Source organism: Cynocephalus volans, chromosome X (assembly GCF_027409185.1).
Source record: "Cynocephalus volans isolate mCynVol1 chromosome X, mCynVol1.pri, whole genome shotgun sequence".
NCBI lineage: Eukaryota > Metazoa > Chordata > Mammalia > Dermoptera > Cynocephalidae > Cynocephalus > Cynocephalus volans.
In genome coordinates this window covers 105,776,487-105,789,169 of record NC_084478.1, presented here as the reverse complement: position 1 = coordinate 105,789,169, position 12,683 = coordinate 105,776,487, and the positions used below count along the sequence as shown (strand labels likewise).

Genomic DNA, 12,683 nt, shown 5'->3' with positions numbered 1-12,683 from the left:
CATTCTGTTTTTCACTTTCAGTACAGTATTCAATAAATTACACTTTATTATAAAATAGGCTTTGTGTTAGATGATTTTGCCCAACTGTAGGCTAATGGAAGTGTTCTGAGCACATTTAAGGTAGGCTGGGCTAAGCTACGATGTTTGGTAGATTAGGTGTATTAAATTGATTTTCGACTTATGATGTATTCAACTTATCAGGGGTTTATTGAGACGTTACTCCATTGTAAGTTGAGGAGCACCTGTACGATCTTCTGTACTCCATCAACATTTCTGTGATATTGCCTTGGACAAGTCTACGGCGGTAACATTTTCAACTGGCGGTAACATTTTCAACTGTGAATCGTGTTCGCAGCTTTCGCAGCTTCCGCCGCGCCGCCTCTCTCTCTAAGCCAGCGCCGCCTCTAGGTCGCCGAGCTCCAGCCCTAGGAGAAGGGGGGTCAGTAAGGAGGTCTCTATACCACGGCTGGTACAAAGCCGACTGCCTGCAAATCAACTGCTGGTAAAGCACCCAGGAAACAACTGGCTACAAAAGCGGTGCGCAAGAGTGCGCCCTCTACTGGAGGGGTGAAGAAACCTCATCGTTACAGGCCTGGTACTGTGGCACTCCGTGAAATTAGACGTTATCAGAAGTCCACTGAACTTCTGATTCGCAAACTCCCGTTCCAGCGTCTGGTACGAGAAATTGCTCAAGACTTCAAAACACATCTGCATTCCCAGAGTGCAGCTATTGATGCTTTGCAGGAGGCAAGTGAGGCTCATCTGGTTGGCCTTTTCAAAGACACCAACCTGTGTGCTATCCATGCCAAACGTGTAACAATTATGCCAGAAGACATCCAGCTAGCACGCCACATACATGGAGAACGAACATGCTTAAGAATCCACTCTGATGGGAAACGTTTCATTCTCAAAAAAAAATTTTCTTTTCTCTTCTTCCTGTTATTGGTAGTTCTGAACGTTAGATATTTTTTTCCCCCATGGGGTAAAAATGTACCTAAGTATATGGTTGCAAGTGGAAAAGTAGGGGACAGAAATCGGGTATTGGCAGCTTTTCCATTTTCATTTGTGTGTGAATTTTTAATGCAAATGCGGGGACGTAAAGCATTAATGCAAGTCAAAATGTTTCAGTGAACAAGTTTCAGCAGTTCAACTTTATAACAATTATAAATAAACCTGTTAAATTTTTCTGGACAATGCTAGCATTTGGATTTTTTTAAAACAAGCAAATTTCTAGTTGATGGCAACTAAATGGTATTTGTAGCATTTTTATCATACAGTAGATTCCATCCATTCACTATACTTTTCTAACTGAGTTGTCCTACATGCAAGTACATGTTTATAATGTTGTCTCTCTTCTGTGATGTTCCTGTCAGTTTGCTATTAAAATACATTAAACTGTTAAAAAAAAAAATCAATTGTTAAGCAAGTGGAATAAATGCATACACAGTACTTATACCCTGAGCTCTTGAATTGTTCTGATTCACATGCTGGAACAAAAGCCACATAGAGATAAAATGCCAGGCTCCAATTCAATTGGGCTTAACAGAATTTTATTGAGTGCCTACTGTATGCCTCTAACTGGATACATGGACTACATCTAATTTCTAAAGGATACCGTAACATTGATGAAAAAAATAGAGAAAAGTCTGGGCATTGCTTTCCTCATCTAGAAAACCTAGAAGTCTTTGGAAGTCTTCAAATCCTCAAAAACTTTTGAAAAGTCAACATAATCAGTGCCACTGTATACACGCCCAAGTACAAAATGGTGCTGCCCACCTCCTCCCCTCCCCTCCCCCTTCTCTTTACAAGAAGCCTCCTGACTTAAACAGAAACCCCTTTTGCTTCTGCAAGGGCAAGGACACAGTTCTCCACATTAGCATAATGACCCTCCTTGATGGTATCAGCCAGCCCTTGGTGCCAACATACCAATATAAGCTCTACCACCCCCACACCTGGTGCTGTCCCGATTTTCAGGGCAGCCTGGGGCTGCCTGCCACTCTGAGCACAGTCCAGCAAATGCCCGTACCGTTCAAGCTTTTTTTTTTTTTTTTTTTTTTTTTGTCTTTCTCGTGACCGGCATTCAGCCAGTGAGTGCACCAGCCATACCTATATAGGATCCGAACCCGCGGTGGGAGCATCACCGCGCTCCCAGCGCCGCACTCTCCCGACTGTGCCACGGGCTCAGCCCCCGTTCAAGCTTTATTAAAGGAAGAAATCTGCCGGGCTGTGCTGAGTGGCAAGCAAATGGGAGTAGGAAAGGAAGAACATAGAAGACTCCACGTTTTAGTCCGTTTTGTGTTGCTATAACAGAATTACCTGAGACTGGGTAATTTATAAGGAAAAGACGTTTATTTGGCTTACGATTCTGGGACAGCTGCATCTGAAATGGGCCTCAGTCTGCTTCTACTCATGGCGGAAAGTGGCAGGCAGCCGGCAAGTACAAGCAGGTCACATGGCGAGAGGAAGTAAGAGAGAAGCAAGGGAGAGAGAGAAGGTGCCAGGGTCTTTTTAAGCAACGAGCTCTCGCGGGAACTGCCAGCGAGAATTCACTCATTAATCCCTCCTCCCCCAGGGAGAACATTAATCCATTCATGAGGGATCCGCCCCCATGACTCAATCAGTTTCCAGCACTGCCACATTGGGGATCAAATTTCCACATGAGTTTTGGAGGGGACAAAATGTCCAAACTCTATCACCCCACTCATGGGAGTAACTGATAGGCTGGTTTGTAGGCACATGTAAAGCATTCCTCAGGGGGCTCTCAGAAGTAACCGGGGGACATTTGCAGGTTGTAACACTGAGAGCCTGCTTCTACACAGTTGGAAGTCAGCAAGTCAATGAACATTCAGGTTACAGTTGATGACACTTTTCCCCATACTAGCATACAAAGCCCAAGGTGGAGAGAGCTACAACTCAACATTGTGATACCCTAGCCTGGAAAAGAATTTAGACATCTAACTAACCACATCTCCAGAAACGGAAAAGGGAATTTAACTCTCCAGCCACTCCTTATGGAGCCCAGACCCCACCCCACCCTCACCCCAACACATATGTACACATATCTAAGCTTGTCTAAAGTAAAACAGTTCCTCAAGGCTGCATTGCCTTTGTGCACCCCTGTCTCCCGCCCCCTCACCACTCCCCCTATACCACCTTACCCACCCACCCACCCCAGCACAAAGTGCACTTTCTCTTTGGAAACATTTGGTTGCTGCTGAAAAGTCAGATGTTTTTTTCATGGTCTCCTGTTGCCTGCAGGAAGAATAAGCTTTCACTACCTGATTTGTCAGTTTGTTTTTAGCACCGGCCAAAGCACCCTTTTCATCCCTTATGATTGATCACTACTCCGCCTTTCCTTTTGATGTCCTTCTACTTTCTACACCTCACCCACCACCTTGCTAGGAAGTGGCCAGTAACTTAATTCCTCTAGGAACAAAAACCTTTGAATTTAATCCCCCAGGAAATTTACATTAGAATAAGAGACAATTCCCCCAACCAAAAGGAATTAATTACTCCAAAGGAACTTGAAACTTCAGCAAAAGGTCCTGAAAAGTTTGTACAGAGTGGGGACTTGCTGCAAATCCTACCACTTAAAAATTGCATACATTAAGGTTGGGTAGGATCCTTCATTTTGGTAAAGCCTAGGGACCAGAAATCGACACACTCCACTCTTCGCCTGTATCTTTTCCTGAATTCCATTTCCTTACACACCTTTCCCGCATTTTTCAGGGAGAGAAGCATTTTCCAATGGTCACAATAAAATCTGGATTCTGTTGATTCTAGTTGTTTTCTAGGCAAAGGGAGGAAAAACACATCTCATGTAAGATGAGAGCTAATTGATTTTCTTCTTAGCTAAGGAATTATTTTCCTTGTCACCATTTACCTCTTTAGTAGGTATATTTTCTAGAGTTCCTTTCCTCTGAAGAATTTGATAAGTCTTTATTGGCCTAATTTTTGAAATGAAATAATAAGTCTTTCAGTAATTAGTGAAAAACTGTCTAAATATGATCTTGAAACAATACCAAAATGGCCGGGAAAGGGCCATCATCAAGAAAGGGATCATTCTGGGTCTAGTTTGCGGTAACGAGGACAGGACCTTAGTGGGTGAGCCTAAATTATGCCGTTTTGTTATTCAGAAGCAGTGGGGTTGAGACCGAGCCACAGGAATTGTACATTCGTAAATAGAAGTAGGTTAAAGTAATTAATCCTATGTCTTGCAGCTCCAACATTTTCTCCCTTAAGAGAAATTACCCAGGGTCCAAGGCAGCTAACAACAAGGTGTAGTGATAAAGTGGTTGAATTCTCTCTCTCTCTGATCTGGGACTTGTTATTTGTTTCAATGTATGTTAGGCTGTTGCACACAAAGAACGTGTTTTAAGCCAAAGAGCAAGCATAAATTTGATATAACCGCATATCCTTCCCGGTCACAGATATGGAAAATGCTTTTAGAAAAGTAAAGTCACATTTTTAAAAGCAACTCACTGGAACCATTCAAGAAGCAATTAGATGCCATCCTGGGGGGGAAAAAGCTTCAATAAAATGAGTGGGTAATTTCTCTTAGTGTTTTTTATATTTCTAGTTTCGTGCTTAATGAAACAGAAGCATGAGAAAGAAGCTCTGTCTGTTACAATTTTTTCTGGGGTAACTTTGAAGTAGTTTTTGAAAACTGCAATGTTATTTAGGCTCCTGGACAAATAACCACATTTAGGAGTCTTACTCCTACCATGTTAATTCTGGAACTAAGTGTTTCATCCGTTCATATGATAGAAAACACCAAAGCAACCTTTATAAATTCATTCACAGAATAACAACAATGAAAAAGGTGGACGTGCAATCTAATGCTTTGCCAGCAGAGTAGCACGCATATTCCTTTAGAGCAAATATAGAGTGCTTATTTTGTGCCAGGCATGGTGCTAAGTGAACTCATTGAATACTACAAGATCCTCAGACACAGGAACTATGACATTTCCATCTTAAATACGAGGCAACTAAGGTTCAAAGAGGTTAAGTGATTTGCCCCAGTAAGTGGCAGAGCTACTCCAAAGCGGTTCCAAAGCCTATAGAGTCCCATATATTCACCCACTCCCAGTATACAGCTTCCCCTGTATACAGCATGATTTTAAGGCACATAAAGCAAAACATACACCAGTCTATGGGTGTTAGAATTAAAACTCCTGGTCTGACACTGATTAGCAAGAGCCCCAGGCAGGTGTGGAAGAGGTGTGCCTGGAGAACAGATTCACTCACTGGCTCAGCAACAGATTGGAAACCCAGGGGCTGTTAGTTCTTCTCAAAGCTTTGTGTGAACACAGATGTGACCTTGATCTTACCACTGAACCATGCAGACCTCAGTTTTCTCATCTGTGACTTAGAAGTGGAGATTTGGAATACTTGGAAACATACCCATGTGACAGGAAATTTCAAGAACCTAGACTCTCATGCTTGATGAACAACAACACATAGATCTGTATAGAGTTAAGTATGTGCTTGTGAAATTATATATTGGTCTTTGCCCCTAGCTCCTGGCACAGAGCTCCTAAAACCCTTGTCATTTCTTGGGTGATAGGAGCATCTTTTATTCTAATGAGGCATCATGGCTGGCTCTTGGATGGGGGCTGGTCATCAGAAAGACCAAGTCATGACTGGAAGTTCGGAACTTTATACTCCAGAGAGGGAAGAGGGGCTGGAAATGGAGTTAGGAATTGCTCATGCTGTTGGGGCTCAGAAAATGATACCCCAAAATATAGTGCTTAGACATGCTGAACTAAAGAAGCAGCCTCAGGGTATCTCTATCTCCCCCTGCCCAACACACACACTGTCTCTCAGTCCTCTGTCTCTTCCAAAGCACAGGACAAGGCTGTTCTCTGAAGTTCCCTTATCTGCCTAGAAACAGGACCCACCAAAGAGGAACACAATTGCCTTTGATCCCATCCCTGAAATTCCATTTACCAGAGAAGACTAAAATTCATATCATAGAGGAAGAGATTGAAAATTAAACACCACACCTAGAGCCCAAACTATTGTCTGCTCTCTGGTCCCATTCGATTCCCAAAGAGAATGATTTACTGACCATTGTCTGAGCAACAGACCCATTCATTCCCCCTAAAAATCACTACCCCTTAAAATGTCCACATTGCCCGTATTTCCCTTTCTGCTATGAAGAAGGGTATATAAGCATTTAGATCCCAATGGGTTACTGGATAATCATTCTCCTGTGATTCTCATGTGCTTATACACCTTAAATAAATTTGTATGCCTTTTACTCCTATTAATCTGCCTATTGTCAGTTTATTTTCAGTAAACTTTCAGAGGGCGGGGAAGTTTTCCCTCAACCCCTACAATGCCTACGCGATGAAGCCTCCATAAAAATCCCCAAAACATGGGGCTTGCAGGAGCTTCCAAGTATGTGAACAAGGACACATTCACATGCCAGGAGGGTGGCTGTATCCCAACTCCATGGGGACAGAAGCTTCTGCACTCAGGATACTTTCCAACCTCACCCTATATATCTCTTCATCTGGCTGTTCATTTGTATCCTTTAAAATATCTTTTGTAATAAATTGGCTATGTAAATAAATTCTTTTCCTGGGTTCTATGAGCCACTCTTGTAAATTCAACCTGAAAAGGGGGTCATGGGAACCTCTGATTTTTACCAAGTCTGACAGAAGTTGTAGTTAACCTAGGAACCTAATACTTATTTTTTAATTAATTTATTTATTTTAATTGACACATTGTAATTGTACATATTTATGGGATGCAATTTCATATTCTGATACATATGTATGTTGTATAATGATCAAGTCAGGATAGTTACTGTATATATCACCTTATGCGTTTATCATTTCCTTGTGGCAAGAACATTCAAAAGCCTCTCTCCTAGCTAGAATGTAATATACTAAACTTAACTGTTAACCATAGTCACCCTACTGTGCAATAAAACACCAGAATTTATTCCTCCTATCTAATTGTAACTTTGTAGCAACCTGTTGGCTGACCTCTGTTTGTTTTCCCTCTTTCTTCCCTCCCCAGTCTCTGGTAATCACTATTCTATCCTCTGCCTCTATAATATCAACTTTTTTTTAGATTCACATATGAGATCACGTGGCATTTCTCTTTCTGTGCCTGGCTTACTTCACTTAACATAATGTCCTCCAGGTCCATCCACGTTGCTGCAAATCATAGAATTTCATTCTTTTTGATGGCTTGATAGTATTCTATTGTGTATGTATACCACATTTTTTATCCATTCGTTCGTTGTTGGACATTTAGGTTGACAGCATATGTTGGCTATTATAAATAGTGCTGCAATAAACATGGGAGTGCAGCTATGTCTTTGACATACTGATTCATTTCCTTTAGGTATATACCCAGTAGTGGGATTGTTGGATCATATGGAAGTTCTATTTTTAATTTTTTGAGGAACCTCCATACTGTTTTCTATAATTGCTGTATTGGTTTACATTCCCACCCACAGTGTGGAAGTGCTCCCTTTTCTCCACATCCTCACCAATGCTTGTTTTCTTTTGTCTTCTTGTAAACAGTGAGAACCTAATACTAATGATTGGCTTCTGAAGTGAGGGAGGGGAGAGCCTTGTGAGACTAATCTCTTAACCTCTGAGGTCTGCACTAACTCTGGTCAGTGTCAGATTAGAATTCAATTGTAGGACACCTAGCTGGTGTCAGAGAATTGACTGGTGTAGGAGAAACTTCCACACATGTGGTCACAGAAGTATTCTGTGTTGAGTGTTGAGACTATAGAAGGGAAAAAAAGTTTGTTTTTCTCTATAATACTGTATGCAGAAACATGGAGCAAAGACCTAGAAATGCTATTACCCTTTAGGGAAAAAGTCATTTACCAAATTTTTCCTCTGCTAAAAAATGTCACCTTGATGGATATAGCTAAATAGGGCACTGAAGGAATGGAAAGGTCTGTCATTTTCAGGAATAAACTTTTTGAATTTTCTTTGTTTCCAAACTTTGTAAAAGTAATATAATTTTAATAAATATGGTGCTAATAAAATAGCATTATTTTGAGCTTATGAATTGTTAAGCCTATTTTTTGTAATGATTAATGATGAATCATTTTACAAAGCTTGGGTGATTCATCACCAGAGCAGCACGCCTTTAAACAGGTGTTCTGGGAATTCTCAAACTCCATAATACAAAGTTTTTTTATTCTCTATAATTTGGGAATTTTTCAAGTTATCTGTGAATAGAAGTAGAGACAAGGAAAGTAGGAGGTATATACTCTCAGCTCTGCATGTTACTTCCCTCTCCATGGGATCTTAATACACTCAGCTACAAGATGTAAACTACAAGTAGAGTCCAATTTCAAAAGAGGCCTAGGAACGTGTCTGAAAAAGATTGTGTAGCTTTTATAGCAGTATTTTTTCTTTCAAGTGTTTTGTTTTTACTGTGTTATCTTAAAGGATTAAAAAAGGTGGGGGGAAGGGCATACAGTAGCAAAACTGTGCCCGCTCCAGAGCTCAGATGTTTTAAAAAATGTGGAATCTTCCCTGAAATTACTCGTTAGAAGAAAAGGTATAAACTTTATTGTAGATAGAGGATATAAGGTGAGATGACAAAGATCAAGTAGGAGGAGGAAGCTGATAACTGCCTGCTGGATCAAGTCATCACATGATGGAAAGCTAATGATCATGACCGTACTTTGGTCTCATGATAGTTTTAGCTTATCCAAAAAGAAAGTCTTAACATGAATGATCAACAATTAAGAAACGCTTAAATCATGATACACCCGTATGATATAATACACAGCAGCCATTATAATTAATGCCTTAGAAAAATATTTAATAACAGAGAGAATGTTTATAATACAAATGAATAAAAATAGCAGAATACACTGTGAGAAAATTGGTCAGTTTAGAAATACGACTAGAAAAAAAGGTGAATGTTAATGTTAGAAGTGAGTATCTCTGGGCAGTGGTTTTATCTTTTGCACTTTTCTGTGTCTCAAATATTCTTCAATGAACTTATATTTGAATTTCTATTAGAAAACAATAACAAATAATCTTTTAAAGTCTTGAAATTAAAAAATTCTGCTTATTTTCGGATGAGTAACATATATGTTGACTTATTTTTATCATTTATCTTTAATTTTCTAGAGACAAAACAAAAGTTATCCTGATGTAAAGCCAAGAGTGACAGAATTTTGCTTTTTATACTTTCTCTCTTTCTTTCTCTCTCTCTCTCTCTCTTTCTCTCTCTCTCTCTCTGTCTGTCTGTCTGTCTGTCTGTCAAGGTATATGGCCTTTATACTCATATGAGAAAGTTCTATAAATCCAAGCTTGAGATTGCCCATTTCACATTATGTTTAGCTTGACTCTGTAAAGAAATCCACTGTGTTTGTAATTGTCAAATGTTGATGTTTGTGTAACCATTTACTTGTTCATTCATTCAATCAGCATTTTTATTGAGGCATGCAGGTATAATAATATCTCGGTGAGGGGGATAGTTTTGAGGAGGGAAAAACTAAAGATGGGAGACCAGTTATGCAAGGAAAGATGCAGGCCTAAAATAGAGTGGTTAATGTGAGAATGTGAAGAAAGAAATAGAGTTGAGAGTTATCCTGAGAGTATAAAGAATAGAATTTGATAACTCTATGTGTGCAGTTGTACTTAATACATACCAGTACCATGCTAATGTAGATTGTACAACAGTAAACAAAAGACACCTTTTCCTCATTCCACACATCTCCAACATAACCTCACTCACTCCTCCTGGCTCTCAACTGGTAGTTTTCTCTAGGAAAACAGAAGCAATCAGAAGAGAACTTCATCACAATTCCACCTCCAAGTCTACTAACCTCACTGCATCCTCTACCATATATTCTGCTTTTTCTCCTGTTAAAATGGAAGACCTGTCCACCCCTTCACATATATTCTGAATTCCATCCCATCACCTCCTCGAGTACATCACTCTTGTAATTGCTCTGCATCATCAAAATTTCCCCCTCTAATGGATCATACTAATCAGCACACAAATATTCTGTTATTCTATCATCTTATTCAGACATTCCCTTGAGCTCAACACTCTCTCCAGACACCATCCCATTTCTCTGCTAAAATTAAAAAAAAATTTTAAAGAAATAAAAACATGAGAGTTATCTGCTTTGATATCTAGACTTCCTCTCTTACCACTCTCTCTAGAAACCAATCTAGTTAGTTGTTTGTCCAGAAAACTCTACCAAAACTGCTCTTGGAATTGTCACCAGTTACCCCCAGGTTGTAAGATCCAAAGGCAGGGCCAGTTTCATGGTGTTCATGCAACCTGCATAGTCACACAGGGCTCTATGCTTAGAAGAACCTCATGCTTCATTTAATTGCTCTGCTGTTGTCATCCTGAAATTCTTAATCACTTTTGAACAAAGGCTCCCTCATTTTTATTTTTTCACTGGACCCAGCAAATTATACAGCTGGTTCAGCCCAAAGGTCATTTCTGAGTTCTCGTTTGTCTAAATTTAGCAGCATTTGACTCAATTGATCAGACGCTCTTGAAACCCATGACTCCTTACCTGGTTAATCCTTGTCTTTCTGACCTCTAAAATGTTGCATATGCTAGCGCTCAGATCTCAGTGTTCTTATCTAGTTTGTTTACATTCCTTCTCTGAATGATTTCATGTAGTTCCATAACATTAAGTAACATTTAATACTAATGCCCCCCAAACTCAAATTTATATCTCCAGGCCAGAACTCTCTCCTGAACTCTAACCTTCTATAAGCCAACTCAATATCTCTACTTGGATGTTCAATAGGTAGGATGACTATACATCTCAGTTTGTCTGGGACAGTCTCAATTTATAACTATTGTTTATACATAGTGTTCTCTTTCACTCAAAAGTGTAATGGTTTAGACAAGAAATTATATGGTTACCCTACTATAGGTAAACATCTCAAATTAAACATGTCCAAAAATGAACTCCTGGTGTCCTTTCCCAAGCTTCCCACATTCTTCTTCATCTTAATATAGAGCACCACCATTCACACAATTTCTCAGAATCAGAAGTGGATTTACTATGTAGCTAACAAAGGCTTCATGGCTCCTTACTTTCATGGGCCCTTCTAAGACTCTAAGTGTGGGTCTTAGCAATGTATTCACATAGTCATATGGTTTTGTAAAATGTATTAATTAAGATATAAATTATTCTGATGTTAAGAAGCAGATGTGAAAATATGCTTTAGATAGTGTATTAGTCAGGGTTCTTCAGAGAAACAGAACGAATAAGACCTATATTGATATGTAAGAGAAAATTTATTACGGGAATTGGCTCATGCAATTATGGAGGCTGAGAAGCCCCATCATATGTTGCCTGCAAGTTGTGAAACCAGTAAAGCTGATGGTGTGTTGGAGACCAAAGGCCTGAGAACTAGGGGAGGTGATGATGTGATTTCTAGTCTGGAGTTGCCAGGGGGTGGGGGGGAGTCGGGAGGGGAATGGCACTGGTGTGAGTCCCAGAGTCCAAAGGTCTAAGAACCAGGAGCTCCAATATCCGAGGGCAGGAGAAGACGGATATCCAAATTAAAGAAGAGAGAGAGGAGAATTCACCCTTCCTCCGCTATTTTGTTCTACTTGGGCCCTCAATGGATTGGATAATGCCTGCCCATATTGGTGATAGCAGATCTTTACTCAGTCTACTGATTCAAATACTAATCTCTTCCAGAAACACCTTCACAGACACTCCCAGAAATAATGTTTTGCCAGCTATCTGGGCATCCCATTACCCAGTCAAGTTGACACATAAAATTAACCATCACAGAAAGTTTCAGTAAAAAAAGTGAAAATTTACAGACTGCTGATTGAATATGAAAGGTATTTCTTTTGTCATCTTTAAATTTATTTATTGAAGCACAGAGAAAATTCAGATAAAAATTTAATGAAACATGAGGCAAAACTGATAAAGATGAGTGATGAAATCAGTAAAAATTATTCTGACATTGAGAAATGCAATAGTTTTCCAGATTATGCCAAAAGCAGTAATTCATTAAGAGGAAGAGATAAATTTTGAATAGAAGTAATAAATAGGCTCTTGGATTGTTTAAGAATCCAAATAATGAAGAGAAGTGAATCATATGAATAAACTGGGAAAAGATTTAAATTTCTTACTGATTTCACATAAAGTACTGTCCTTGATTAAGATAACATAAAATTCATAATAGTGCCACTACAACAAGCACATTAACTCAGAAGTGGTTAATGAGTATCATCAAGTCAAATAGTATTTCATATTAGTCACTGTACAAGCAAAGTTGAAATACTCTGAAATCTTACAGCTCACAAATTGATTTGATAGACGTTTCCCCAAGCTTGACAAAACTTCTAAAACTATACATGACATTACCAATAATATGTTGTGAAGCTAAAAGAAATGTATAAAACTATCAGTAATAAAAAGTTGATCAACTATGCTAGAGAGAAGATTTACTTCTTCTCAAAGAGTATGCAAACAAAAGCCATAGGGAAAAAGACAGTATAGTAGTGTATCAGTCAGTTAATTAATAAAAGTATTATGTTATTTTCCTGGATTTGTGCCATGTCTGCAGTATTTGCAGCTTTTTAAAAAATGAATGATTTATTGTGATGTTTCTCAGTCTGTAACAGTTGTCTATTGCTGCATAACAAATTACCCCACAATTTAATGGCTTAAACAATAAAACATGTATTATTTT

The 12,683-nt window shown here is 39.2% G+C and overlaps 1 protein-coding gene across 1 annotated transcript in view; it reads left to right on the top strand.

Moving 5' to 3' along the window:
• LOC134368152 (histone H3.3A-like) overlaps window positions 1-12,683 on the top strand; it is a 64,024-nt gene that overhangs the window by 42,977 nt on the left and 8,364 nt on the right. The window contains exon 3 of the mRNA XM_063084701.1: window positions 452-898. Within this exon, the coding sequence (XP_062940771.1) occupies window positions 452-898 (447 nt within the window). The remainder of the gene's footprint in view (window positions 1-451; window positions 899-12,683) is intronic.